The 24,993-nt window shown below is 49.3% G+C and overlaps 2 protein-coding genes across 2 annotated transcripts; both read left to right on the top strand.

The window, feature by feature from the left end:
- The first annotated feature begins 3,616 nt into the window (after positions 1 to 3,616).
- Positions 3,617 to 4,282, top strand: LOC143942811 (uncharacterized). Its single transcript, XM_077464213.1, has one exon. It carries the CDS (start codon positions 3,633 to 3,635, stop codon positions 4,257 to 4,259), a length of 627 nt encoding a protein of 208 aa, XP_077320339.1. The 5' UTR covers positions 3,617 to 3,632; the 3' UTR covers positions 4,260 to 4,282.
- A 633-nt stretch (positions 4,283 to 4,915) lies between these two features.
- Positions 4,916 to 20,279, top strand: LOC143942206 (proline-rich protein PRCC-like). Its single transcript, XM_077463459.1, has 3 exons — positions 4,916 to 5,083; positions 18,193 to 18,240; positions 20,040 to 20,279. Exons 1-3 carry the CDS (start codon positions 4,916 to 4,918, stop codon positions 20,277 to 20,279), a joined length of 456 nt encoding a protein of 151 aa, XP_077319585.1.
- The last annotated feature ends 4,714 nt before the right edge of the window (positions 20,280 to 24,993 follow it).

The raw sequence follows: 24,993 nt of genomic DNA, 5'->3' as shown, positions 1-24,993 counted from the left end.
ATGGTGGCACGGCCCCGCGGTGCATGATGGGAGTTGTAGTGCCGGAGACCGGCGTCACGTTGCTCAGGGCTGGTGAGCGGGAGGAGGCGGTGTAGTGTCACAGTTTGATGCCTATCACAGGATGGTGCGGAAGTGACGTTGTTGCGTACTGCGCATGCGCGATGCGTTCCAAACACTCGCGCCGTGCGTTCCAACATAGTTTCGGCAATACAGTTCAGCGAAACCATCACATAATGTTACGGAAGTGAAGTTACACACAACACAAACACTGGGCCGTTCGTTACAACACTAATACTTCCCTTGTTACCTAGTAGGTTTTGCATTGCTGGGACTTGTAGTGCCTATCCTGAGCTACATGCTTCAATGTTCAGTGTCCTCATCCCTATCCCCATGCTTCAATGTTCAGTGTCCATCCTTATCCCCGTGCTTCAATGTTCAGTGTCCTCATCCTTATCCCCGAGCTTCAATGTTCAGTGTCCATCCTTATCCCCGTGCTTCAATGTTCAGTGTCCTCATCCCTATCCGCGAGCTTCAATGTTCAGTGTCCTCATCCTTATCCCTGAGCTTCAATGTTCAGTGTCCTCATCCCTATCCCCCTGCTTCAATGTTCAGTGTCCTCATCCCTATCCGCGAGCTTCAATGTTCAGTGTCCTCATCCTTATCCCCCTGCTTCAATGTTCAGGGTCCTCATCCTTATCCCCGAGCTTCAATGTTCAGTGTCCTCATCCCTATCCCCCTGCTTCAATGTTCAGTGTCCTCATCCCTATCCGCGAGCTTCAATGTTCAGTGTCCTCATCCTTATCCCCCTGCTTCAATGTTCAGGGTCCTCATCCTTATCCCCGAGCTTCAATGTTCAGTGTCCTCATCCCTATCCCCCTGCTTCAATGTTCAGTGTCCTCATCCCTATCCGCGAGCTTCAATGTTCAGTGTCCTCATCCTTATCCCCCTGCTTCAATGTTCAGGGTCCTCATCCTTATCCCCGAGCTTCAATGTTCAGTGTCCTCATCCCTATCCCCCTGCTTCAATGTTCAGTGTCCTCATCCCTATCCGCGAGCTTCAATGTTCAGTGTCCTCATCCTTATCCCCCTGCTTCAATGTTCAGGGTCCTCATCCTTATCCCCGAGCTTCAATGTTCAGTGTCCTCATCCCTATCCCCCTGCTTCAATGTTCAGTGTCCTCATCCCTATCCGCGAGCTTCAATGTTCAGTGTCCTCATCCCTATCCGCGAGCTTCAATGTTCAGTGTCCTCATCCTTATCCCCGAGCTTCAATGTTCAGTGTCCTCATCCCTATCCCCCTGCTTCAATGTTCAGTGTCCTCATCCCTATCCACGAGCTTCAATGTTCAGTGTCCTCATCCTTATCCCCCTGCTTCGATGAGGACACTGAACATCGAAGCATGGGGATAAGGATGAGGACACTGAACATTGAAGCTTGCGGATAGGGATGAGGACACTGAACATTGAAGCACAGGGATAAGGATGGACACTGAACATTGAAGCTCGGGGATAGGGATGAGGACACTGAACATTGAAGCAGGGGGATAGGGATGAGGACACTGAACATTGAAGCTCGGGGATAAGGATGAGGACACTGAACATTGAAGCAGGGGGATAGGGATGAGGACACTGAACATTGAAGCTCGGGGATAAGGATGAGGACACTGAACATTGAAGCTCGGGGATAGGGATGAGGACACTGAACATTGAAGCTCGGGGATAGGGATGAGGACACTGAACATTGAAGCATGGGGATAGGGATGAGGACACTGAACATTGAAGCTCGGGGATAAGGATGAGGACACTGAACATTGAAGCAGGGGGATAGGGATGAGGACACTGAACATTGAAGCAGGGGGATAGGGATGAGGACACTGAACATTGAAGCTCGGGGATAAGGATGAGGACACTGAACATTGAAGCTCGCGGATAGGGATGAGGACACTGAACATTGAAGCAGGGGGATAGGGATGAGGACACTGAACATTGAAGCTCGGGGATAGGGATGAGGACACTGAACATTGAAGCTCAGGGATAAGGATGAGGACACTGAACATTGAAGCACAGGGATAAGGATGAGGACACTGAACATTTAAAGCTTGCGGATAGGGATGAGGACACTGAACATTGAAGCACAGGGATAAGGATGAGGACACTGAACATTGAAGCTTGCGGATCGGGATGAGGACACTGAACATTGAAGCATGGGGATAGGGATGAGGACACTGAACATTGAAGCACAGGGATAAGGATGAGGACACTGAACATTGAAGCTCGCGGATAGGGATGAGGACACTGAACATTGAAGCATGGGGATAGGGATGAGGACACTGAACATTGAAGCACAGGGATAAGGATGAGGACACTGAACATTGAAGCTCGCGGATAGGGATGAGGACACTGAACATTGAAGCATGGGGATAGGGATGAGGACACTGAACATTGAAGCACAGGGATAAGGATGAGGACACTGAACATTGAAGCTCGCGGATAGGGATGAGGACACTGAACATTGAAGCACGGGGATAAGGATGGACACTGAACATTGAAGCTCGGGGATAAGGATGAGGACACTGAACATTGAAGCACGGGGATAAGGATGAGGACACTGAACATTGAAGCACAGGGATAAGGATGAGGACACTGAACATTTAAAGCTTGCGGATAGGGATGAGGACACTGAACATTGAAGCACAGGGATAAGGATGAGGACACTGAACATTGAAGCTTGCGGATCGGGATGAGGACACTGAACATTGAAGCATGGGGATAGGGATGAGGACACTGAACATTGAAGCACAGGGATAAGGATGAGGACACTGAACATTGAAGCTCGCGGATAGGGATGAGGACACTGAACATTGAAGCATGGGGATAGGGATGAGGACACTGAACATTGAAGCACAGGGATAAGGATGAGGACACTGAACATTGAAGCTCGCGGATAGGGATGAGGACACTGAACATTGAAGCATGGGGATAGGGATGAGGACACTGAACATTGAAGCACAGGGATAAGGATGAGGACACTGAACATTGAAGCTCGCGGATAGGGATGAGGACACTGAACATTGAAGCACGGGGATAAGGATGGACACTGAACATTGAAGCTCGGGGATAAGGATGAGGACACTGAACATTGAAGCACGGGGATAAGGATGGACACTGAACATTGAAGCATTGGGATAGGGATGAGGACACTGAACATTGAAGCATGTAGCTCAGGATAGGCACTACAAGTCCCAGCAATGCAAAACCTACTAGGTAACAAGGGAAGTATTAGTGTTGTAACGAACGGCCCAGTGTTTGTGTTGTGTGTAACATCACTTCCGTAACATTATGTGATGGTTTCGCTGAACTGTATTGCCGAAACTATGTTGGAACGCACGGCGCAAGTGTTTGGAACGCATCGCGCATGCGCAGTACGCAACAACGTGGCCCGTGTTTGTGTTGTGTGTAACATCACTTCCGTAACATTATGTGATGGTTTCGCTGAACTGTATTGCCGAAACTATGTTGGAACGCACGGCGCGAGCGTTTGGAGCGCATCGCGCATGCGCAGTACGCAACAACGTCACTTCCGCACCATCCTGTGATAGGCATCAAACTGTGACACTACAGCGGCGGCAGCTATAATGTCTCTAGTGTCTTACGCTAGCACTGAGGACAGCGGCTCGGACTCGGAGACGGCACAGGAGCCACGGAAGGAGACTTCACTCCCCCCTCCTCCGGCTCAGGCCGAAGCCGCGGCCTATCCTGCGCCCTACAGCCACCAGGGGGAGCAGCACAGCCCCGTGTACTATGGGCCGCCAGGAGGGGTGTACTGCCTGCCTGCCCTACCCGCCTGGATACGGGCCCCTCCTAACTATGGCCCTGCCAGCCCGGGGCCTGGGGCCTATAACAGCCAGGGGCCTGGGGCTGCCAGCTACCCCAATATGGGGTACAGTCCTGCAGGGTACCCCTCACCTGGCATGAACCTGCCTCCACCACAGGGGGCGCCAGTGGGCAACATGCCACCAGGGATGAACTTGCCACCCCCTCAGGGGGCATCTGGAATGAACTTGCCACCCCCTCAGGGGGCGTCTGGAATGAATTTGCCACCCCCGCAGGGGGCAGCAAGCATGAGCCTTCCCCCACCTCAAGGGTCATCGGGGATGAACTTGCCCCCCGCCACAGGGGTCATCGGGGATGAACTTGCCCCCCTGCCACAGGGGTCATTGGGGATGAACTTGCCCCCCCGCCACAGGGGTCATTGGGGATGAACTTGCCCCCCCGCCACAGGGGTCATTGGGGATGAACTTGCCCCCCGCCACAGGGGTCATTGGGGATGAACTTGCCCCCCGCCACAGGGGTCATCGGGGATGAACTTACCCCCCACCGCAAGAGGCTTTGTGGATGAACTTGCCCCCCACCGCAAGGGGCATCGGACATGAATCTCCCCCCACCACAAGGGTCGTCTGGGATGAACCTACCCCCACCGCAGGGGTCATCGGGGATGAACTTGCCCCCGCCACAAGGTTCATCAGGAATGAACCTTCCCCCACAGCAGGGGGCATCGGGCATGAACCTACACCTGCCCCAAGCTGGCCAGACTATGAACTTGCCCCCATCCCAGGGGTCCACAGGAATGAACCTCCACCCCTCGCACAGCGGGCCTGGTATGCCCCCCTCCCCCTGGCAGCCCAAATATGAACCTCCCGGCACGGCACTTCAGGACTGAATTTGCCACCACCCCAGGGTGGCTCCGGACTACACATGCCCCCTCCCCAGAACGCACACGGCATGAGCCACCCTCCCCAGCAAGGCGGGCATGGAATGAATCTCCCTCCCCGCCTTCTGGTCTCAAGTTACCTCCCCCGATGGGCGGTCATGCTTTGAACCTTCCACCTCCACAGACCGGGTTGGCCTGCCGCCGGCAATGAACATTCCCCCTCCACAGCTGAGCCCGACGTCCGGAGCTGAGCTGCGTATGCCGACTTCCAAACCCCCCAGCCACGGGCTGAACCTTGCACCCCCGGAGAGCGAGAGCTTGGGGAACTCATCGGAGCCAGTCAGGATCAGCGTCCCGGAGCTCCGCGGTGGACATGTGAGTATTCCGATATAGATTGGCGGTGTCGACCAATGAGGCTTCAGATATCAGTGGGCGGTGTGAGCTTTATTTTTATTTTTTTTCCTTTAACAGTAAGTGCACAGAGAAAGAGATACGTTGACGGTAGGGATGAGCTCAGGAGTGTTCAGAGTCCCAACCTGCCAAAAAAACAGTCTCTGTGGACAGCCAATCGTAAGTGGAGGAGGCATTCAGGTATTCGCACCCCTGGTACATGTGTGGCATCGGGGTGGGAAATGCATCAGCCACTTATGATTGGCTGCCTGCAGTGACCGTTTCCTAAGACGTCTCAGGACTGAGCTCAACATGGGTTTGTTTACTAACAAACCTCATGTGATCACCAAGTCGCAGATGGCCTGGTGATCACATGATCTGGAGCAGTAATGGGGAACCTTGGCACCCCAGATGTTTTGGAACTACATTTCCCATGATGCTCCTGCACTCTGCAGTGTATTTGAGTTTCATGGAAAATGTGGTTCCAAAACATCTGGGGTGCCAAGGTTCTCCATCACTGATCTAGAGTCCTGCTGATTGGATTCTAACTAGTCCACCCGATCTCATGATCTGGTTGGTTAGTAGAGACCAGGAGCTTTTGGGGAGTCGCACGTTCTCGTGGTTGGCAGTGTGCACTCTTAGCATGACGGGGAGAATGAACTTTGGCTCTCCACAGCGAGAGCCAACCTATCGTACGTGTTGGAGGCTTTCAGGTAGACATGTCCTGCTCCCTGGCAGGATAGCTCAGGCGGGTTGGGGATTCGTATCTGAACACTACTGAGCTTAACCATGGTTGACAGCTGGAACACAAAACGATCTGCACCCAGGAACCTAGTCCATAAGTACGTGGTGTAGCCAAACCTTTGGACTAAATGTGGAAAGTCAAAGGTCTTGATGCCCTCCTCAGAACAATGGGTGTCCTTGGAGCTGAAAGGTATAGAAAGGGCAGGAAGGGCACACCGACCTTGTGCATTACCAGAGATAAAATGTATTTAACCACTTCAGCCTCGGACCAATAAATACCTTAAGGACCAGAGGTCTTTTTGCAATTTCGCACTGCGCTGCTTTAACTGGTAATTGCGCGGTCATGCAATATTGCACCCAAACGAAATTTGCGTCCTTTTCTTCCCACAAATAGAGCTTTCTTTTGATGGTATTTGATTGCCTCTGCGATTTATTTTTTTTGCGATATAAATGGAAAAAGATCGAAAATTTTGAAAAAAAAAGCTATTTTCTTCTTTTTGTTATAAGAAAAATCGAATAAACTAAATTTTAGTCATACATTGAGGGCAAAATTTATTCAGCCACATGTCTTTAGTAAAAAAAATGTCAATAAGCGAATATTTTTTGGTTTGCGCAAAAGTTATAGCGTCTACAAACTAGAGTACATTTTCTGGAATTTACACAGCTTTTAATTTATGACTGCCGATCTCATTTCTTGAGGTGCTAAAATGGCAGGGCAGTACAAATCCCCCCCAAATGACCCCATTTTGGAAAGTAGACACCCCAAGGAAATTGCTGATGGGTATGTTGAGCCCATTGAATATTTATTTTTTTTGTCCTAAGGGATTGAATAATGACAAAAAAAAAAAAAAAAAATTTTTTTTACAAAAAGTTGTCACTAAATGATATATTGCTCACACATGCCATGGTTATATGTGGAATTGCACCCCAAAATACATTCTGCTGCTTCTCCCGAGTACGGGGATACCACATGTGTGGGACTTTTTGGGAGTCTAGTCGCGCACGGCACCCCGAAATCCAATCACCACCTTCAGGATTTCTAAGGGTGCAAATTTTTGATTTAACTCCTCACTACCTATCACAGTTTCGAAGGCCATAAAATGCCAAAATAGCACAAAACCCCCCCAAATGACCCCATTTTGGAAAGTAGACACCCCAAGCTATTTACTGAGAGGCATGTTGAGTCCATGGAATATTTTATATTTTGCCAAAAGTTGCGGGAATATTACAAACTTTTCTCAAATCGCCTTTCAGGACAACCCCGGAGAGAGTAGCTCCACCTTGCAATCAGGAAACACATGCCCACTTTAAAAACACCTCCTCCTCCTCCATGGCTTCAGTTATTGTGTTTCCTCCTTGGAGGAAGCATGTGCCTGAACCAGGGAGAGCTACACTCTCTGCAGGGGAGTAAGGCTTACCTTTTGTTGCAGGTTGTTTCTCTTTGACCCCCAGCAGCATCTCCACGGGGAGAGGACTCCTGGAGCTCCTGGTCCCGCCATCTCACGGGAGTAAGGACCCTCGGAGTGCCGGCGTCGGGTGCCCGGTGTCCGCTTGTTAGAGGGCTCTGTTGCTGGCGGAGGCCGCTGCAGGTCAGCGGCATGGCTCCGTTTTCGGCGCCGGGTCCCGGGCGGCGACGGCGTCGTTCACGGTGACGCGCGGGCGCTCTGAGGGGGCGTGGCGCCGTGGTTCAGCGCCTGGAACGCAGGGGTCATGGGGCGGGTCAGGTGACCGTGTGCTTCCGCTTCCGGCCGGCCTTGATGACGCGGCGGCCGGGAAAATTTAAAATGAGAGCTGTTTGTAAAATAGCTGCCTCACTCAAACGATGGAAGAGTGCAAGCCAGCTATGGCGGAGACAGGCGCCCCCAGCACCGGTCCAGCCCAGGTACGTAAGGTGCACTGGCACCCTCTGCTTTACTGTGGGTATGTCTTTGTTTGTTCCCCCCTCTTGGGGGCCTGTCGCTGCAGGTCAGAGGTGGACTTCGCTCTGACCTTTTGCAGCCTAGTTCTGGGGTCTCACTAGTAGGTCTGTTTGGTGGTGGGTCTCTGCACTGGCTTGGTGTTAAGCAACTGGTTGTTGAGAGCTTTTAGTGAATTAAACCTGTATGTCGTTTCAGGAAAAATCACTAGGAAAAGCTAGACCAGGTCAGAGAAAATGTCCTTCCTGCAAAACCCCCCTCAGAGATTCATGGCAGAAGGCAATGTGCAGAAATTGTATCAGAGAATTGGTGGAAGAGGAAACATCTCAACAATATAAGGATTTGTTTTCTTCGGTTAAAGAGCTGACAAACTCTTTGAGTTCAGTCAAGTCCATCCTGATACAAAACCCTCCCGCACAGACCGAGCCTCAGAACTTACCGCCCAGCCCCAGGGCGTCGTCATCCAGACAGGTGGAAACTGAAGAGTCTGGAGACGAAGGGGGTAGTACTCTCATCTCCTTCAGGGATTCTGAGGAGGAGGAGGAAGAGGAAGAAGATAGCAGGGGCTCCAAATTCAAGCTATCACTAGAGGAAGTAGATGATATTTTAAAAGCAATCTACACTACTCTAGAAATTCAGGAAGAAAGAGTACAACTGTCAGTTCATGACAAAATGTACCAGGGGTTGGACGAAACAAAACGGCGAGTTTTTCCTGTCCACAGGGTCCTCTCAGACTCAGTGAGAAAGGAGTGGAAGGACCCAGAAAAAGCCCCTTTCTTCTCTAAAGCTCTCAAAAGAAGGTTTCCCTTCGAAGATAAGGACTCAGAGGTTTGGAACAAGAAACCCAGAGTCGATGCAGCTTTCTCGCAGGTATCCAGACGAACGGATCTAGCCTTTGAAGATATGGGGATCCTTAAAGACCCAATGGACAAAAAAGCTGACTCCATCCTTAAAAAAGCTTGGGATGCTGCGTCAGTCAGTCTAAAACCAGCAATGGCAGCTACGGTGGTGGCCAGGAATCTGGAATGTTGGGTAGAGAAGCTGAAGAGCCATATTGAGGCGGGGACACCCCGCAAGGATCTCTTAGAGTCCTTTCCACTGATCCTGAATGCAGTCAAATACATGGCGGATGCATCAGCAGAATCAGTTAAACTGGCCGCTAGGTCTTCGGCTCTTGTAAATTCAGCCAGGAGAGCAGTTTGGCTGAAAACATGGTCTGGGGACACTGCCTCTAAGGTCAAGCTGTGTGGTCTTCCCTTCTCGGGTGACTTGCTCTTTGGTCCTGATTTAGAGTCTGTGCTGGATAGAACAGCCGATAAAAAGAAGGCTTTTCCAGTTAAGAAAAAGCAGATGGCTAAAAAGAATTTTTGTGCTTTTCAGCAGTCCCATAAAAAAGACCAGGAGCACAAGAGCAGATGGGGTTCACAGAAGGGCAAAGGCAGGGGTGGAGTCCTCTTTAGATCTCCCCCAGAGCAGTCCCCTAAGAACAAGTGACAATATCTCCCCAGTGGGGGGGAGACTGTCAGCTTTTCGCGAACAATGGGACAGGCTGTCTCCAAATCTGTTCGTGAAGAGCGTTGTCGATCAGGGGTACAGGTTGGAGTTTTCAGAACTACCCCCGAGCAGGTTTTATGTGACAACATTGCCAAGGGATCAGGAGAAGGCCTCTGCAATGAAGCTGTTGTTACAGGAGCTGATACAGCAAGAGGTTCTGATTCAAGTCCCAGTAAGCCAGCAGGGCGGGGGTTTTTATTCACATATTTTTCTGGTGAAAAAACCCTCAGGGAAGTACCGTCTAATCCTGAATCTGAAATTCCTGAACAGGTTCATTCGGTACAAACATTTCAGGATGGATACAATTTTCTCCATCACAAAGCTGTTGACCCCAGAATGCTTCATGGCATCCCTGGACCTAAGGGATGCCTACCTTCATATACCAATTCATCAGGCATCGCAGCAGTTCCTGCGCCTGGCATTGAAGGTAGGGAGTTCGGTATGGCACCTCCAATTCAGGGCTCTGCCGTTCGGACTCTCGTCCTCTCCCAGGGTCTTTACGAAGATTATGGCAGAGGCTTTGGAACCCCTGAAATTGAAGGGGATTCCAGTCGTTCCTTATCTGGACGACCTTTTGTTTTTTGCAGACTCCAGGGAGCAGGTCCTAGTCAATCTCCAGAGGGCCCAGTCTCACCTCGAGGGCCTGGGATGGCTTCTAAACCTAGAGAAGTCAATCCTGACCCCCTCACAGGAAATGAAATTTCTGGGGTATACATTAAATTCGATTCTCCAGAAAGTTTTCCTGCCGTTGGAAAAACAGGAAAAGTTACAGCTAGCTGTACAGCGGATACAGAGCAACCAGACAGTCTCAGTCAGGATGGCTATGGCAGTTCTGGGCCTGCTTACGGCAGCAATCCCGGCTGTTCAGTGGGCCAGGTTCCATTCCAGACCCCTTCAGAGGGAGGTTCTGTCAAGCTGGTCCCATCAGGATCCTTTGGAAAAACAGCTAAAAATTTCGTCAAAGACGAAAAGGGCTCTTTGGTGGTGGAGAGACCAGGCAAACCTCTCAAGGGGCCTGGTGTGGACCTTTCCTGTGGACAAGCGCCTTACTACAGACGCAAGTGCCTGGGGCTGGGGAGCCCATCTGGATGGTCAGACATCTTAGGGGGTCTGGTCCAAACAGGAAGCTCAAAGATCATCCAACTGGAGGGAGTTGAAGGCGATCTTTCTGGGTTTAGTGGCATTTCAGCAGAGTTTGAGAGGCCACCATGTTCAGGTGTTGTCAGACAACACAACAGCGGTTACCTACATTATGAAGCAAGGGGGAACCAGAAGCAGGAGCTTGATGGAGCTGGCCAATCTGTTGTTAGCCTGGGCAGAACAGAACACAGCCTCACTATCGGCAGTGCATCTGAAGGGCTCTCAGAATTTGTTTGCGGACCTCCTAAGCAGGCGCAAATTGCTAGAGGCAGAATGGAGTCTGAATCAGGAAGTGTTCCTGATGATCTCCGAGGCCTGGGGGGTTCCTCAGGTAGACCTTTTTGCCAGCCAGCAGAACTCAAAGGTGGACAGATTCTTTTCTCTTCACTGAGGAGATGCAGCAATAGGGTTGGATGCATTCGCTCACCCCTGGCATTACCAGCTGTGCTATGCCTTTCCCCCCTTTCCTCTAATTCCACTAGTACTGAGGAAATTCAGGGAAGAAAGGACAGACTTAATACTAGTCACTCCTTTTTGGCCAAAAAGACCCTGGTTCGCGGGTCTTCGAAACCTAGCCTCGAAGCCCCCATGGAGGTTACCACTCAGAAAAGATCTGTTATCCCAGGGGACAGTAAGTCATCCAGAAGTGGAACTCCTGCAGCTAACCGCCTGGTTTCTGAGGAGGACCTGTTAAAGGCTAAAGGTCTCTCAGATAAAGTAGTAAAGACCCTGCTGTCCAGTAGGAAGGCAGTTACACAGGCAATTTACATGAAGAAGAGCACGGTGTCAGTCTTGGAGTTTCTCCATGAAGGAATGGAGAAGGGTCTCGCAGCCAGTACCCTGAAGACTCAGGTGGCTGCCTTATCAGTTTTCTTTGAAAAGACTTTATCTAAAGAAACTTTAATTTCTAGATTTTTTAGGGCTCTTGCTCGAAATAGACCAGTAGCCCTTAAAGACTTTCCCAGTTGGGATTTGTCTACAGTTTTACAGGGTCTCTCGGGAGCACCGTTTGAACCCTTACAGGAAGCTTCTTTGCAGAAGGTGGTTTTAAAAACAATCTTTTTGGTGGCCATCACCTCGGCCAGGAGAGTCAGCGAGCTCCAAGCTCTAGCTATTACAGAACCCTTCCTTAGAATTTATCAGGACAGGGTGGTACTGAGGACGGATCCAGCATTCCTACCGAAAGTATCCTCAACTTTCCATCGATCACAGGAAATAGTGTTACCTACATTCTCTGCAAGCCCAGCAAATGCAGGAGAGGAAGTTTTTCACACATTGGATGTGAGAAGATGTCTTTTACAGTTTCTGAAAGTTACTAAAGAATTTAGAAAATCAAACGCCCTCTTTGTGATATTTTCTGGATCACGCAAGGGGGAGAAAGCTTCTAAAAGTACGCTGGGTAGGTGGCTTAAGTTGGCTATAACAGAAGCCTATAAAGCAAAAGGAGAAATACCTCCCTCAGGTATTGCTGCCCACTCTACTAGATCCACGGCAGTTTCCTGGGCTGAAAGGGCCGGTGCCACGCCTGAACAAATCTGCAAGGCTGCCACTTGGTCCAGTTATTCGACATTTCTCCGGCATTACCGGTTAGATCTACTGTCTGCAGCAGATCAGGCCTTCGGCAGGAAGGTACTGCTGGCAGTAGTCCCGCCCTAGGGTAAGTTTCTCGGTTATCCTCTCCGGGGTTGTCCTGAAAGGCGATTTGAGAAAGACTCAGTTAGACTTACCGGTGACGGTATTTCTAAGAGCCTTTCAGGACAACCGTTACTTCCCTCCCTAGGTTATGCTTAGTAAATGTATTAAGTTCTACCATGGTGTTGTGCTTTCTGTGCTTTGTTTTCCAGCGTCGGAAGGCCACAATAACTGAAGCCATGGAGGAGGAGGAGGTGTTTTTAAAGTGGGCATGTGTTTCCTGATTGCAAGGTGGAGCTACTCTCTCCGGGGTTGTCCTGAAAGGCTCTTAGAAATACCGTCACCGGTAAGTCTAACTGAGTCTTTTTTTTTTTGCACAAAGTTGTCACTAAATGATATATTGCTCACACATGCTATGGGCAGAAGTCAAATTACACCCCAAAATAAATTCTGCTGCTTCTCCCGAGTACGGGGATACCACATGTGGGGGACTTTTTGGGAGCCTAGCCACGTACGGGACCCCGAAAACCAAGCACTGCCTTCCGGATTTGAATATAAAATGCTATAAAAAACAAACTAACCAGAGTCACCCGTAACACTTATACGGTGATCAGTGGTGAAAGGGTTAACTAGGGGCAATCAGGTGGTTCAAATTTTTATTAGGTAGTATATGGGGGTCCCTGGCGCTATATAAAAACCTGACGGGGAACCTAAATAACTAACTGGCTAACCAGCGTCACCAGTGACACTTATACTGTGATCGCTGGTGAAAGGGGGTGAAAGGGTTAACTAGCAGCAATCAGGGGGTTAAAACCATTATTGGGTAGTATATCGGGGTACCTAGCGCTATAAAAACCTGGCGGTGAACCTAAAAAAATAACTAGCTACCTAGCGACACTAGCGACACTGATGCAGCGTTCAGAAAAATTATCGCTTAGTGACACTGGCAAAAGGGGGTGAAAGGGTTAACTAGCGGAAATCAGTGGGTTAAAACCATTATTGGGTAGTATATCGGGGTACCTAGCGCTATAAAAACCTGGCGGTGAACCTAAAAAAATAACTAGCTACCTAGCGACTGTAGCGACACTAATGCAGCGATCAGAAAAACGATCGCTTAGTGACACTGGCAAAAGGGGGTGAAAGGGTTAACTAGCGGCAATCAGGGGGTTAAAAACATTATTGGGTAGTATATCGGGGTACCTAGCGATATAAAAACCTGGCGGTGAACCTAAAAAAATAACTAGCTACCTAGCGACACTAGCGACACTGATGCAGCGTTCAGAAAAATTATCGCTTAGTGACACTGGCAAAAGGGGGTGAAAGGGTTAACTAGCGGAAATCAGTGGGTTAAAACCATTATTGGGTAGTATATCGGGGTACCTAGCGCTATAAAAACCTGGCGGTGAACCTAAAAAAATAACTAGCTACCTAGCGACTGTAGCGACACTAATGCAGCGATCAGAAAAACGATCGCTTAGTGACACTGGCAAAAGGGGGTGAAAGGGTTAACTAGCGGCAATCAGGGGGTTAAAAACATTATTGGGTAGTATATCGGGGTACCTAGCGATATAAAAACCTGGCGGTGAACCTAAAAAAATAACTAGCTACCTAGCGACACATGCAGCGATCAGAAAAATGATCGCTTAGTGACACTGGCAAAAGGGGGTGAAAGGGTTAACTAGCGGCAATCAGGGGGTTAAAAACATTATTGGGTAGTATATCGGGGTACCTAGCGCTATAAAAACCTGGCGGTGAACCTAAAAAAATAACTAGCTACCTAGCGACTGTAGCGACACTAATGCAGCGATCAGAAAAACGATCGCTTAGTGACACTGGCAAAAGGGGGTGAAAGGGTTAACTAGCGGCAATCAGGGGGTTAAAAACATTATTGGGTAGTATATCGGGGTACCTAGCGATATAAAAACCTGGCGGTGAACCTAAAAAAATAACTAGCTACCTAGCGACACATGCAGCGATCAGAAAAATGATCGCTTAGTGACACTGGCAAAAGGGGGTGAAAGGGTTAACTAGCGGCAATCAGGGGGTTAAAAACATTATTGGGTAGTATATCGGGGTACCTAGCGCTATAAAAACCTGGCGGTGAACCTAAAAAAATAACTAGCTACCTAGCGACTGTAGCGACACTAATGCAGCGATCAGAAAAACGATCGCTTAGTGACACTGGCAAAAGGGGGTGAAAGGGTTAACTAGCGGCAATCAGGGGGTTAAAAACATTATTGGGTAGTATATCGGGGTACCTAGCGATATAAAAACCTGGCGGTGAACCTAAAAAAATAACTAGCTACCTAGCGACACATGCAGCGATCAGAAAAATGATCGCTTAGTGACACTGGCAAAAGGGGGTGAAAGGGTTAACTCTAGGGGCAATCAGGGGGTTAAATCTTTATTGGGGGGTGATAGGGGGCTACCCTGGACCTAACACTAACTGTCCTGACAGTTTTTACTGTCACAACTGACACTGAATGCATTGATCAGTAAAGAAATGATCAATGCAATCAGTGACACTGTGACTGGGGGGGGAGGGGGGGCGGGGGGGGGGGGGATCGGGGGGGGTTTGTGTGCCTGTGTGTACCTACATGTCAGTGTAGTGTTGGTGCACACTTACTTTTACTGTTCTCCTCGTAGTCCGGTCAAAAAGACCGCCCCGAGGAGAATGACATCACTTCCTCCTTCCTGTGTAAACAATACACAGGGGAGGAAGCTTCTCATTGGCCAGGAGCGATCCAGAGGGGGTGGCCGAAAACCAGCGGCCATCCCCTCATCACGGAGCGCTCCTGGACCGAATCGGACCGCCGTATCCAGCGGGAGGGGGTCCGATCGGACCCCCCACCCGCTGGAAGGCAATCGCGTAGATGTACGTGATTATGCCTGCCTGTGCCATTGTGCTGACGTACAATGGCAATACGGCGGTCCTCAAGTGGTTAATTAGTAAAAACAAAAGTCGTGCTCACAAAGAAATGTTTAAAAGAGGCTTGACATTGCTCAAAGAGTTTTGAAGCTGTGTCTTCTAGACATCCTTCAACCTGGACCGGGTGTATAGTAGGATCCAGATGGTATCTCAAGTGGCTTACACGTTACGAGGGAGGACCCTCTTCATCAGAGCCTTAGCAGTGGTCTCAACTAGAACAAATGGGTTTGTTTACCAACCAAGCTCATGTGTTCACCAAGTCATAGCTCACCTGGTGGTCGTATGATCTAGAGTGGAGGTCTCCAACCTGTGGCCCTTTGCTAGCCTTTATCCGACCCTTGGAGCACTATGCCCTTCCAATGATATGAGGCAATAGTCCTCCCACTGGCACCAACAATGAGGCAATATATCTCACACTGATACCAATGATGGGGTAATATTACTACCACTAATGCCAATGGTGGGGCACTACTGATCATAAACCCCGAGGCCATGTTTATTCTCATTGATGTTTGGCCTGGGTCATTTTCCACCTCCACTGGCCACAATCCGGCCCCCCCTTATGTCTGAAGGACAGTAAACTGGCCCTTTGTTTGAAAAGTTTGGAGACCCCTGTCCTGGTCTAGAGCCATGCCGATTGGTTTCTAACTAACCCACCAGATCGCATGACCTGGTTGTTTAGAGATTAGAAACTTTTGGGGGCCAGCGCACTCTCACGTCAATGGTGTGGACAGCTATACGCTCAGTTTGGTTAGGTTTATACTACATTCTGTTTTTCTCTGCAGGTAGTAATTGCACTATTGGCAAAGGAGCCAGTAGATAACCTGTTTACCAGCCCTTACAAGCTCTCCGTCCTGAAATGATCCCCGGCAGGAGAGGAGGGGAAGCTGGAAGTACTGTGAGGGTGGACTTGGGGAGCTCTCGGGAGGGGCTAGGCAGTAGAAGGGTGGTGGGGGTGGCATTTAGAGGAACCGATTCCCCCTATATTGCTGTATCTGCAACTTGGAATACATTTAGTGTGATGGTCAGTGAAAAGAATGCCCCTTACATTGGGGGTCAGTGGGAAGAATGCCCCTTACATTGGTGGTCAGTGGGAAGAATGTTCCTTACATTGGTGGTCAGTGGGAAGAATGTTCCTTACATTGGTGGTCAGTGAGAAGAATGTTCCTTACATTGGTGGTCAGTGAGAAGAATGTTCCTTACATTGGTGATCAGTGGGAAGAATGTTCCTTACATTGGTGATCAGTGGGAAGAATGTTCCTTACATTGGTGGTCAGTGGGAAGAATGTTCCTTACATTGGTGGTCAGTGGGAAGAATGTTCCTTACATTGGTGGTCAGTGGGAAGAATGTTCCTTACATTGGTGATCAGTGAGAAGAATGTCCCTTACATTGGTGATCGGTGGGAAGAATGTTCCTTACATTGGTGGTCAGTGAGAAGAATGTTCCTTACATTGGTGGTCAGTGGGAAGAATGTTCCTTACATTGGTGGTCAGTGGGAAGAATGTTCCTTACATTGGTGGTCAGTGGGAAGAATGTTCCTTACATTGGTGATCAGTGGGAAGAATGTTCTTTACATTGGTGATCAGTGAGAAGAATGTCCCTTACATTGGTGATCGGTGGGAAGAACGTTCCTCAGATTGGTGATCGGTGGCAAGACAGCTGACAACCTATGTATGGAACGTTCTTGCCACTGATCACCAATCGTTGATGACATAGCAAAACATGGTGGTATAACGACGTATTCGGTGACCCATTGCAGTTTGCTACTGAAGTGACGCTCCGTGGCAGCCATCTTGCTACACCCCACACTCGTCCACAGTAAACCTACACTAAGAAGGGGGAAAGCGGACATCTTGTTACACCCACTGGTGTTTTGCATTTTACATGTATTTATAACAGTAAAGTGAGTTTCTATAGTGAAATAAAGGACTTACAACTTCGTCTGATGACTTAGATCTTGAATTTTAAAAGCAGTGGCAACCCCGCTCATCTCACAGGTTTGCTAATCTGACAGAAATTCACTGCTTTTAAAATTCAACATCTAAGCAGTCAGACGGAGTTCTAAGTACCGTATTTCACTATAGAAACTCATTTACTGTTTATAAATACGTCTTAAATGCAAAACTCCGGTGGGTGTAACAACATGTCCGCTTTCCCCCTTCTTAGTGTATCCTTACTGTGGATGAGTGTGGGGTGTAGCAAGATGGCGGCGACGGAACGTCACTTCCGTAGCAAACTGATGGGTCGCTGTTTATGTCCTTACAGCGGCATGGGATCAAGCACTTCCAGAAGAGAGGAGGATCTCAGCTGGACAGCACTGGATCCGTTCGAGGGTTGAGTATCAAATGTGCTGGGCACATGACCAGTTATGCAGGGGCTTCTTTAAAGCGCAGTTTTTGCATTTGAGTCCTGATTACCTGAAGGTGGTATCTGCACATTTCAGATACTTGCCCATCCAGTGGATCCAGCATTGCCCGGAGGGGCGCTTCTTCAGAACCTAGCTTGCTACAGCACCAATGGAGAGCGAAAGTGGATAGTGCCAGAAGAGGAGGCAAGTGATCTTTCTGTGCAATATCGTTGCACAGAGCAAAAAAGTCTTATCTGGATTATTATTACAAAACCAAAAAAGACCTCACGATCACTTTTTAACATTTTTACAATAACAGGTTGCAAAGTGTTTGTGTGTTGCATTGCCAAGAAATGCTGACCTGCTGCATTTTTATGCACTGCATACCTACAGACTTGTTTGATGTGACAAGGGCCCATAGAGAGCAATTAATTTCTCAGTGTCCATGTGTTGAGCTTGCATTGATCGATTTATTTATTTTTTTTCACCCGGTGTGATTGAGCCCTACTTAGCTGTGCATGCTCCTGCCAGGTCCATACTGTAGGAGCTGCACTGCCACGGCTGCTAATTCTCCTGTCCGGTCCCTCCTAATTTTTCTGGGCATGTGTGAAGAAAATCTCAACCATTGCTAACATGAGACAGAAGTACAGTTATCCATTAGTCAGCTGGTTAATGTGAATATACATGGGACCGCCTGTGCCAACTACATTGACCCTTCAGCCTCACCAATGTCATTTTTGTGTTTGGGAAGTCATTGCGTGTTATGTTTCTGCTACGAGGCTTAATCTGATGTTATCAGTAATTTTGTTCTTTTGTCATTTTATTTTGCAGTCCGACTCGGAGGAAGATGAACCATTCCGGAAGAAAGCAGCAAGTCAGGTGAGATTCCGTCGAGTGACCATTAAAGGGATCCAGCTGATGTTTGAGCAGCGCAACAAAGCAAGACCAATTCAAGAAAATGGGGCACACATCAATGACGTCTCGGAGAAACCAACATCCAGCAAATAAATTTCAGCATGCTTAGCAAGCCTTCCATCTTATTTGCATTACCAACGCATTTCACCCATGACAGGGCTTAATCATAGAGGCACTGTGATTAAAAGTGAAGTGTTCATAAATCATACTTGCCTAGGTGGATGCAGCATCGGTCCTAGCTGCCTCTAAGACCAAGAACTGAGCGATCAAAGACCGCTAATCGCTCAGTTCTTCACCGAGCAGAGAACGGTGTCAGTCATGGATTCTCTGCTCTGCCCCTCCAGCACTTACTGTAACACCGGGCTGTGCAGGGGGACAGGAGCAGCTGGCTTGGGCTGCCACTCAGGAATCTGGGTGGATCCCTCCAGAGTGTGGAGGGGGCTGAGCGAAGTCGGCTGACAGGAACCTTTAGCCACAGGAGTGCACAAAAGTGCCTTCCTGAGACGCATAGGAGAAGTGGGGCCATATGAACTTTGACCCTACTTCTCCTTTTAAGCCTTGCTACCCATGAAACTTGTTGGGTGTATAGCTACAGGTGGAAGGACCTTCAGAGTGTGCTGGAAGTTATTTGGTTGCTCAATAAAATAATTTGGGTTCTCCAGCATGTCGTTGGGATTTGTGGCTTCATTTTATTTTTGTCTTTATTTTTTTGAAGTTTGGTGTGGAACGTGGTTTGGGTGGGTTCCTGGACTTTAGAACCTGGCTGGTCCACAAAACTGAGGACAAAAGCAGTTTCTGTAGTGGTGGGATGAGCTGTGATGGCAACAAAGTAGTCGCTGCATATTGTCTGAGGGTATCGTCCATCTAGGAATTTCCTGTTCCTACGTATACAGCGTAGGGGCCTCGCTTAGAGTTTGGCTTTGCCAAGTTGAAGCTGAAGTTGTTTCTATTTACATCTTATGTCCTGTGTTTTCAGGCTCCCTGGGCACACAGATCACTATTTTGCTAACCATTTAACGACCGCTACAGGGCAGCCGCTGTACGCAGGATTGTGTATGTGTGTGTATATGGGTAGGGGGCAGTGATAGGGGATCTTCATTGTCATTCCCTGCTGTGCCCACCCCTCCCCTCTGCTGCCCATTCTGTGCATTTGTATTTTGGGAATGAGTTCACATAATACAAAGGCTTCTGTGAATGGGCATAGCAGTTTCAGCGACTTTGCACTTGAGGAGGCTCTGAAAGATTATCTTCTTGGAGCACAATATACCTGTCGGGTGTAAATAATTAGAGATAAGTCTGAGGCAGAGGCACCTCGTTGGACTTAGTGGTTGTAAAGGCTCCTGTGTTTATTTAAAAAAAAAAAAAAGTCATACTTGCTCCACTGTGCAGCTCGTTTTGCACAGAGTGGCCCCGAACCTTGTCTTCTGGGGTCCCCCCGGCGACTCTCTCTGCCCCCTCCCCCGCATCAGATAACCCCCCCCCCCCCCCCAAGAGAAAGTGCACACCGGAGTCCAGCATTCTGCGTCTATAGACACGAATGCCGGACTCCGGCGCACGGTCAAAAGGTGAATGGACGTAAGTTAGTGACGATTTGCCCAGGGGAGCGACTGCGGAGCTGGTTAGCAAGTGGTTAATGTTGTTTACAGGCCTTGTGAATACTAGTTGGCAGTCAATGCCCATTGAACAGGTAAAGAAGAAGTTTTCGTAAACATTACACTACTTTAACTAAACCTCTTTCCTGTGCTTGGGCCTGTTGTTTGTAGGTATCCAAAGAAGGGTTTCGATTGTCATCCTTACTCCCTGAACCGAAGAATGCCCGTGGGGATGACTCCAAGCGCACGCTCCTCCCTTACATCTTCACAAAGAAAAAATCTGACTCTTCCAACGAATCAAAACTTCCCAAGCAGATGTCCAAGCCCAAGCTCACCGCCAGCTCCGAGGTGTCCCACACACCGTCCCATCTGCCATCAAAGCGGCAGCCAAGAATGCCGCCCTGCAGGTGACCAAGCAGATCACGCAGGAGGAGGATGAGGAGAGCGACGAAGAGTTCCAACAGGGTAACTTCTTCTCATTGACGGACAGCAACGAGGCTGCTATGACTCCTGACGAGAGCTATACATATCGCTTCCACCAGTGAATGATGATGGCCCCCCGGGGGTCGATCCTGGTCAGTTACAGAACGATGCATCGAATGCTCCATTGGAGTTCAAGACAGCAGCTGGCCCACAACAGTGGTCAGCCACGTCTACAGAAGACTACGGCGGCCAGGAGTCAGCCAGTATCAGGAGTATAGCAACCCACAAGCTGCTGCATACTATCAGGTAGGTTAATGAGCCGTATTCCCAAAGTATCGCTTTTGGTATCAGTGGAGCCTGTTGGCTGAGTCAGTCCCCGTGTTCTGTCCACCTGGGAGAATTGGGTGTTCCCTGGCCTTATTTGTGTGTTCCAGACCCCTTCTTGTCCTGTATTTCAGATCCCCCAATCCAGCAGAGGGATGGTGGGAGCTGCTCATTTATAGGCACAGCTAGTGTGCAGTCTTAAGAGCTCAGCACAAGGACCTCAATAATTGTCTCTGACGAATAACGTCATATAAAGTCTTATGTTTGTTTCTCTTCCTCATTTGTATTGCATATAGGGATGGAGGGCATATTGCCTCATATAAAGGCCAAACCTTTCTTGTCCCTCCTCATTGCTAAAGAAACTAGATCTTTAACCTTTTTGAGCCGGCGCCTCCCGACCCTTTAAGAAATTCATAATGCGGGGGGGGGGGGGGGGGCATAAGATCACGTGATCCAAAAATTCCTCATCGCTAGCAGCGGTAGGGAGCTTTCGTTTGGGTGTCAGTCACTGTCAGGAGCACGCAGCATGTGCGCTCTCGGCACCGCTCTAGTGACAGCAATTTACCGCAAATATGGGGCCTCAACACCAATACGAAGGACCAGGCGCTGGGAGGCCGCATATTTGCTTGCAGCTGGCGCCAAGAGATTAATGACTTGAAAACCAGGCCTTTTCTGGCACTTTATTTTAATTTTTTTTTTTTTTTTTAAAGTCAGCAGCTACAAACACTACAGCTGCTGGTTTTTAAAATAAAGACACTTACCTGTCCTGGGCGCCTGCGATGTCGGCACCCGAAGCCAACTCGGCTTTCGGGCGGAGGTGCCGCCATCTTCGGGAAGTGAAGCCTTGTGGCTTCACTTCCTGGTTCCCTACTGCGCATGCGCAACCCCACTGGTCCCTGCTGTCTTCTGGGACCTGTGTGTCTCCCAGAAGACAGTGGGGGGGCGGAGAAGGTGCCAGAAGTGGCGTAGAGACCCGCGGGTGGCTCGGCTATCTATGCCTGTAATTGGGAGCAAAATACCTGGATTAGACGGGTATCTGCTCCCCCCATGAAAGGTGCCAAATGTGACACTGCAGGGGGGGAGGAATGTGAAAAGCGGAAGTTCCATTTTTGGGTGGAACTCCCCTTTAAATTTAAAATGTCCCTTCCTGCCGCTACTTCTGAAGGCGATAACAGCGGCTAATAAACCTCTCAGACCGCTTTTATAAGCCGGCTGAAGATAAAAATACCGGGGTTATGGCTGGTAGCTTCATCTATAACTGGGTATAGTGGTAAACCACTTGCAAACTACAACATATATAAACATATTGTGGTCAGAAAGTGGATGCCTCCATTCCAGCAATGAGGTGACCAGGAGCTGCCTGCCGGCCACTGACTGCTTCAGTAGGTCTTCCGGGCCGATTCACGTTGTATACGATGGCAGACATCTGTCATTATAAGGACACTTAGGAAACGATCAGCTCCTGTGTGTCCCATTCACACTTCAACGTGGCATATAGCCTCACTAGAATGCAGATAATGCTGCGTTTTATCGCAGCGCACCGTGCTGAATCACGCACCACACGACACCCCCCCCCCCCTTCCGACAGTGGAGAGCAGGGAATTGCTGCAGCAGCTCTGTTACTGTGAGAATACAAACTCTGTGTTGTGACGTTTTGTTTGGCCAGGCCAAGATGTCACGTGTGTAGGGGGTTCAGGCATTTTGACAGGTGCCGAAATCTTACACCGCGCTGTACAGTGCAACGGGCAGGCAAGAAATCTTTTACTGCAGAAGAGACGTGGGGGAGATTTTACTAAAACTGTCAAGTCGCAAAAGTGTGAGTGGAGCCCAACTAAAACCGGTGCACACAGAATCTGGTGCTGCTCCGCATAGTAGCCAGTCAGCTTCCAGTGTTTTGTTTTTGTTTGTTTTTTTTTGTTTTTTTACCACTTGCTTACTGGGTACCTAACCACCTATACAAAACTATTTTCTATTTTGTTAATACATTTTGCAAACAGGTAATTTTTTCTCCTTCATTGATGTAAGCCGATAGGCGGCATTGATGGGCGGTAGTGGGCACTGTAGGTGACATTGATAGGCGGCACTGATTGCTGGCACTTGCTACTGTGGGCACTGATTTGTGGCACTGGCACGTGGTACCTGTGGGCACATATGGGGCAGCTTCGCCTCTTCGGGACCGATGTCCCTTCAGAGGCCAGTAATTGGCTTATATTCATCTCACGCTGTTGGTGTGAGAAGAAAAATGACCGATCCTCTGTCTACATCACGTGATCAGCTGTCATTGGCTGACAGCTGATCGTGTGGTAGGGGGGTGGGATTGGATCTGTGACCAGCCACGTCTCATTGACTCGGGTAATCGCAGTGCACGTGAAGTGCCCCCTTCGGGGGGACGTGGCCAGCTTTGAAAGGGGAGGACGTCAATAGACGTACTCCCGGCAAAGCAGATCCACACTGTAGCTGTCATTCGCCTATAACCCGCATCTGAACAAGTTGAAGCTTAATTGAACAAGCTGTTAGCAGCTGATTGGTTACTATGCACAGCTGCAACAGATTCTGTGTGTGCCAGTTTTAGTCGGGCTCCACTCACACTTTTGTAACTGGACACATGGGGCTTGATTTACTAAAACTAGAGAGTGCAAAATTTGGTGCAGCCGTGCATTGTAGCCAATCGGCTTCTAACTTCATCTACTGCAGCAGGGCGGCTTGGCTGCATGAAACAACGTACCTGGTCTGGGGCGTGCCGCCGGTGACCCGCTGATGCCCAATCCCGATGGCTGATGGCCTCCCGCGATCGTTCGGGGGGAATGACAGAAAGGTGGTCTGCCAATTATACTCTATGGGCATTCCACTCTGTCATGTTTGTCATTCCATAGAAAACAATAATAATCCCACCTAATCTCAAAATTAAACATGGCCACTGATATTTAAAAGTAGGTTAGCAAAAAATACATTTGGTATGTCTAAAGACTCTCGACTCTCACTAATTGATTTTTTTTTTTTTTTTTTCCTATTATTCTCTATGGCCATTCCACTTTATTCCATTATTCTCTATGGGCATTCCATCTCACTGTTAAAGTCTATGGGCATTCCATTCTGTCATTCCTTTTAGTATGTCCCGTTGCCACCTGTCCGGGATTCACCCGGACAGTACGGGTTTTGAAACATGTGCCCGGGTCTCTGACCACCTGAGACCCGGGCACATGATTCATTTCAGACACGTCAGTGGCTCCCTTCCTGCGGCCGTGTTTCCTAAATTTCATGGTCCGCAGCGGCGTAGTGCTTATTAATTCTGCTCCTGTTTAGCTGTCTGAGACTCTGAGTACAGGACGGGAGTCGGGACACAGAGGCGGAGCCTCCATGATGCTCTCCTCTAATGCCCTGGCTGGCTGTAGAAGGGACAAAGAGGTGGGCAGAGCCTCCATGGTGCTCTCCTCCAATCCCCTGGCTGGCTGTAGAAGGGACATGTGTGCAGAGATCGCGCTGGGACTGCAGCCAAGCTTGTAAGGTAAGTTTGTTTTTTTTTTGTTTTTTGTCCATTGTCAGGTTTTCAAAGTACTCTCCCCTCCCCCCCCCCACCATACACCCCCTCCCCCCACCATACACTATACATACACCCCTCCCCCCACTATACACCCCCCTCCCACCATACACTATACATACACCCCCCCCCCCCTCCCCCCCACCATACACTATACATTCACCCCTCCCCCACCATACATTCACCCCTCCCCCCCACCATACACTATACATTCACCCCTCCCCCCACCATACATTCACCCCTCCCCCCACCATACACTATACATTCACCCCTCCCCCCACCATACACTATACATTCACCCCTCCCCCCCACCATACACTATACATACACCCCTCCCCCCCACTATACACCTCCCCCCCACCATACACTATACATACACCCCCCCCTCCCCCCCACCATACACTATACATTCACCCCTCCCCCCACCATACACTATACATTCACCCCTCCCCCCACCATACATTCACCCCTCCCCCACCATACATTCACCCCTCCCCCCACCATACATTCACCCCTCCCCCCACCATACACTATACATTCACCCCTCCCCCCCACCATACACTATACATTCACCCCTCCCCCCCACCATACACTATACATACACCCCCCCTCCCCCACCATACATTATATATACACCCCTCCCTCCCCCACCATACATTATACATATATCCCCCTCCCCCCCCACCATACACTATACACACACCCCTCTGCCCTACTGACACCGTCCACTGCCCTACTGACACCATTTACACACACCCCTCCCCCCACCATACACTATCCATATATACAGTCCCCCCCCCCCCCCATATATACTGTTCTCCACTCCCCAGACAGCATCCA

This window comes from Lithobates pipiens, unplaced genomic scaffold, assembly GCF_037356315.1.
Source record: "Lithobates pipiens isolate NorthernLeopardFrog02 unplaced genomic scaffold, aLitPip1_a1.2 Scaffold_30, whole genome shotgun sequence".
Taxonomy (NCBI): domain Eukaryota; kingdom Metazoa; phylum Chordata; class Amphibia; order Anura; family Ranidae; genus Lithobates; species Lithobates pipiens.
The sequence above is the reverse complement of the archived record's forward strand: the minus strand, read 5'-3'. Positions and strand labels throughout refer to the sequence as shown.

Bases quoted from the DNA above. Each gene is read 5' to 3' on its own strand.
- LOC143942811 (XM_077464213.1), top strand. From the start codon at position 3,633: ATGTCTCTAGTGTCTTACGCTAGCACTGAGGACAGCGGCTCGGACTCG.
- LOC143942206 (XM_077463459.1), top strand. From the start codon at position 4,916: ATGAACATTCCCCCTCCACAGCTGAGCCCGACGTCCGGAGCTGAGCTG. The intron at 5,084-18,192 runs GTGAGTATTCCG...TTTATTTTGCAG, and splicing joins CGGAGCTCCGCGGTGGACAT to TCCGACTCGGAGGAAGATGA. The intron at 18,241-20,039 runs GTGAGATTCCGT...TGTTGTTTGTAG, and splicing joins GGAAGAAAGCAGCAAGTCAG to GTATCCAAAGAAGGGTTTCG.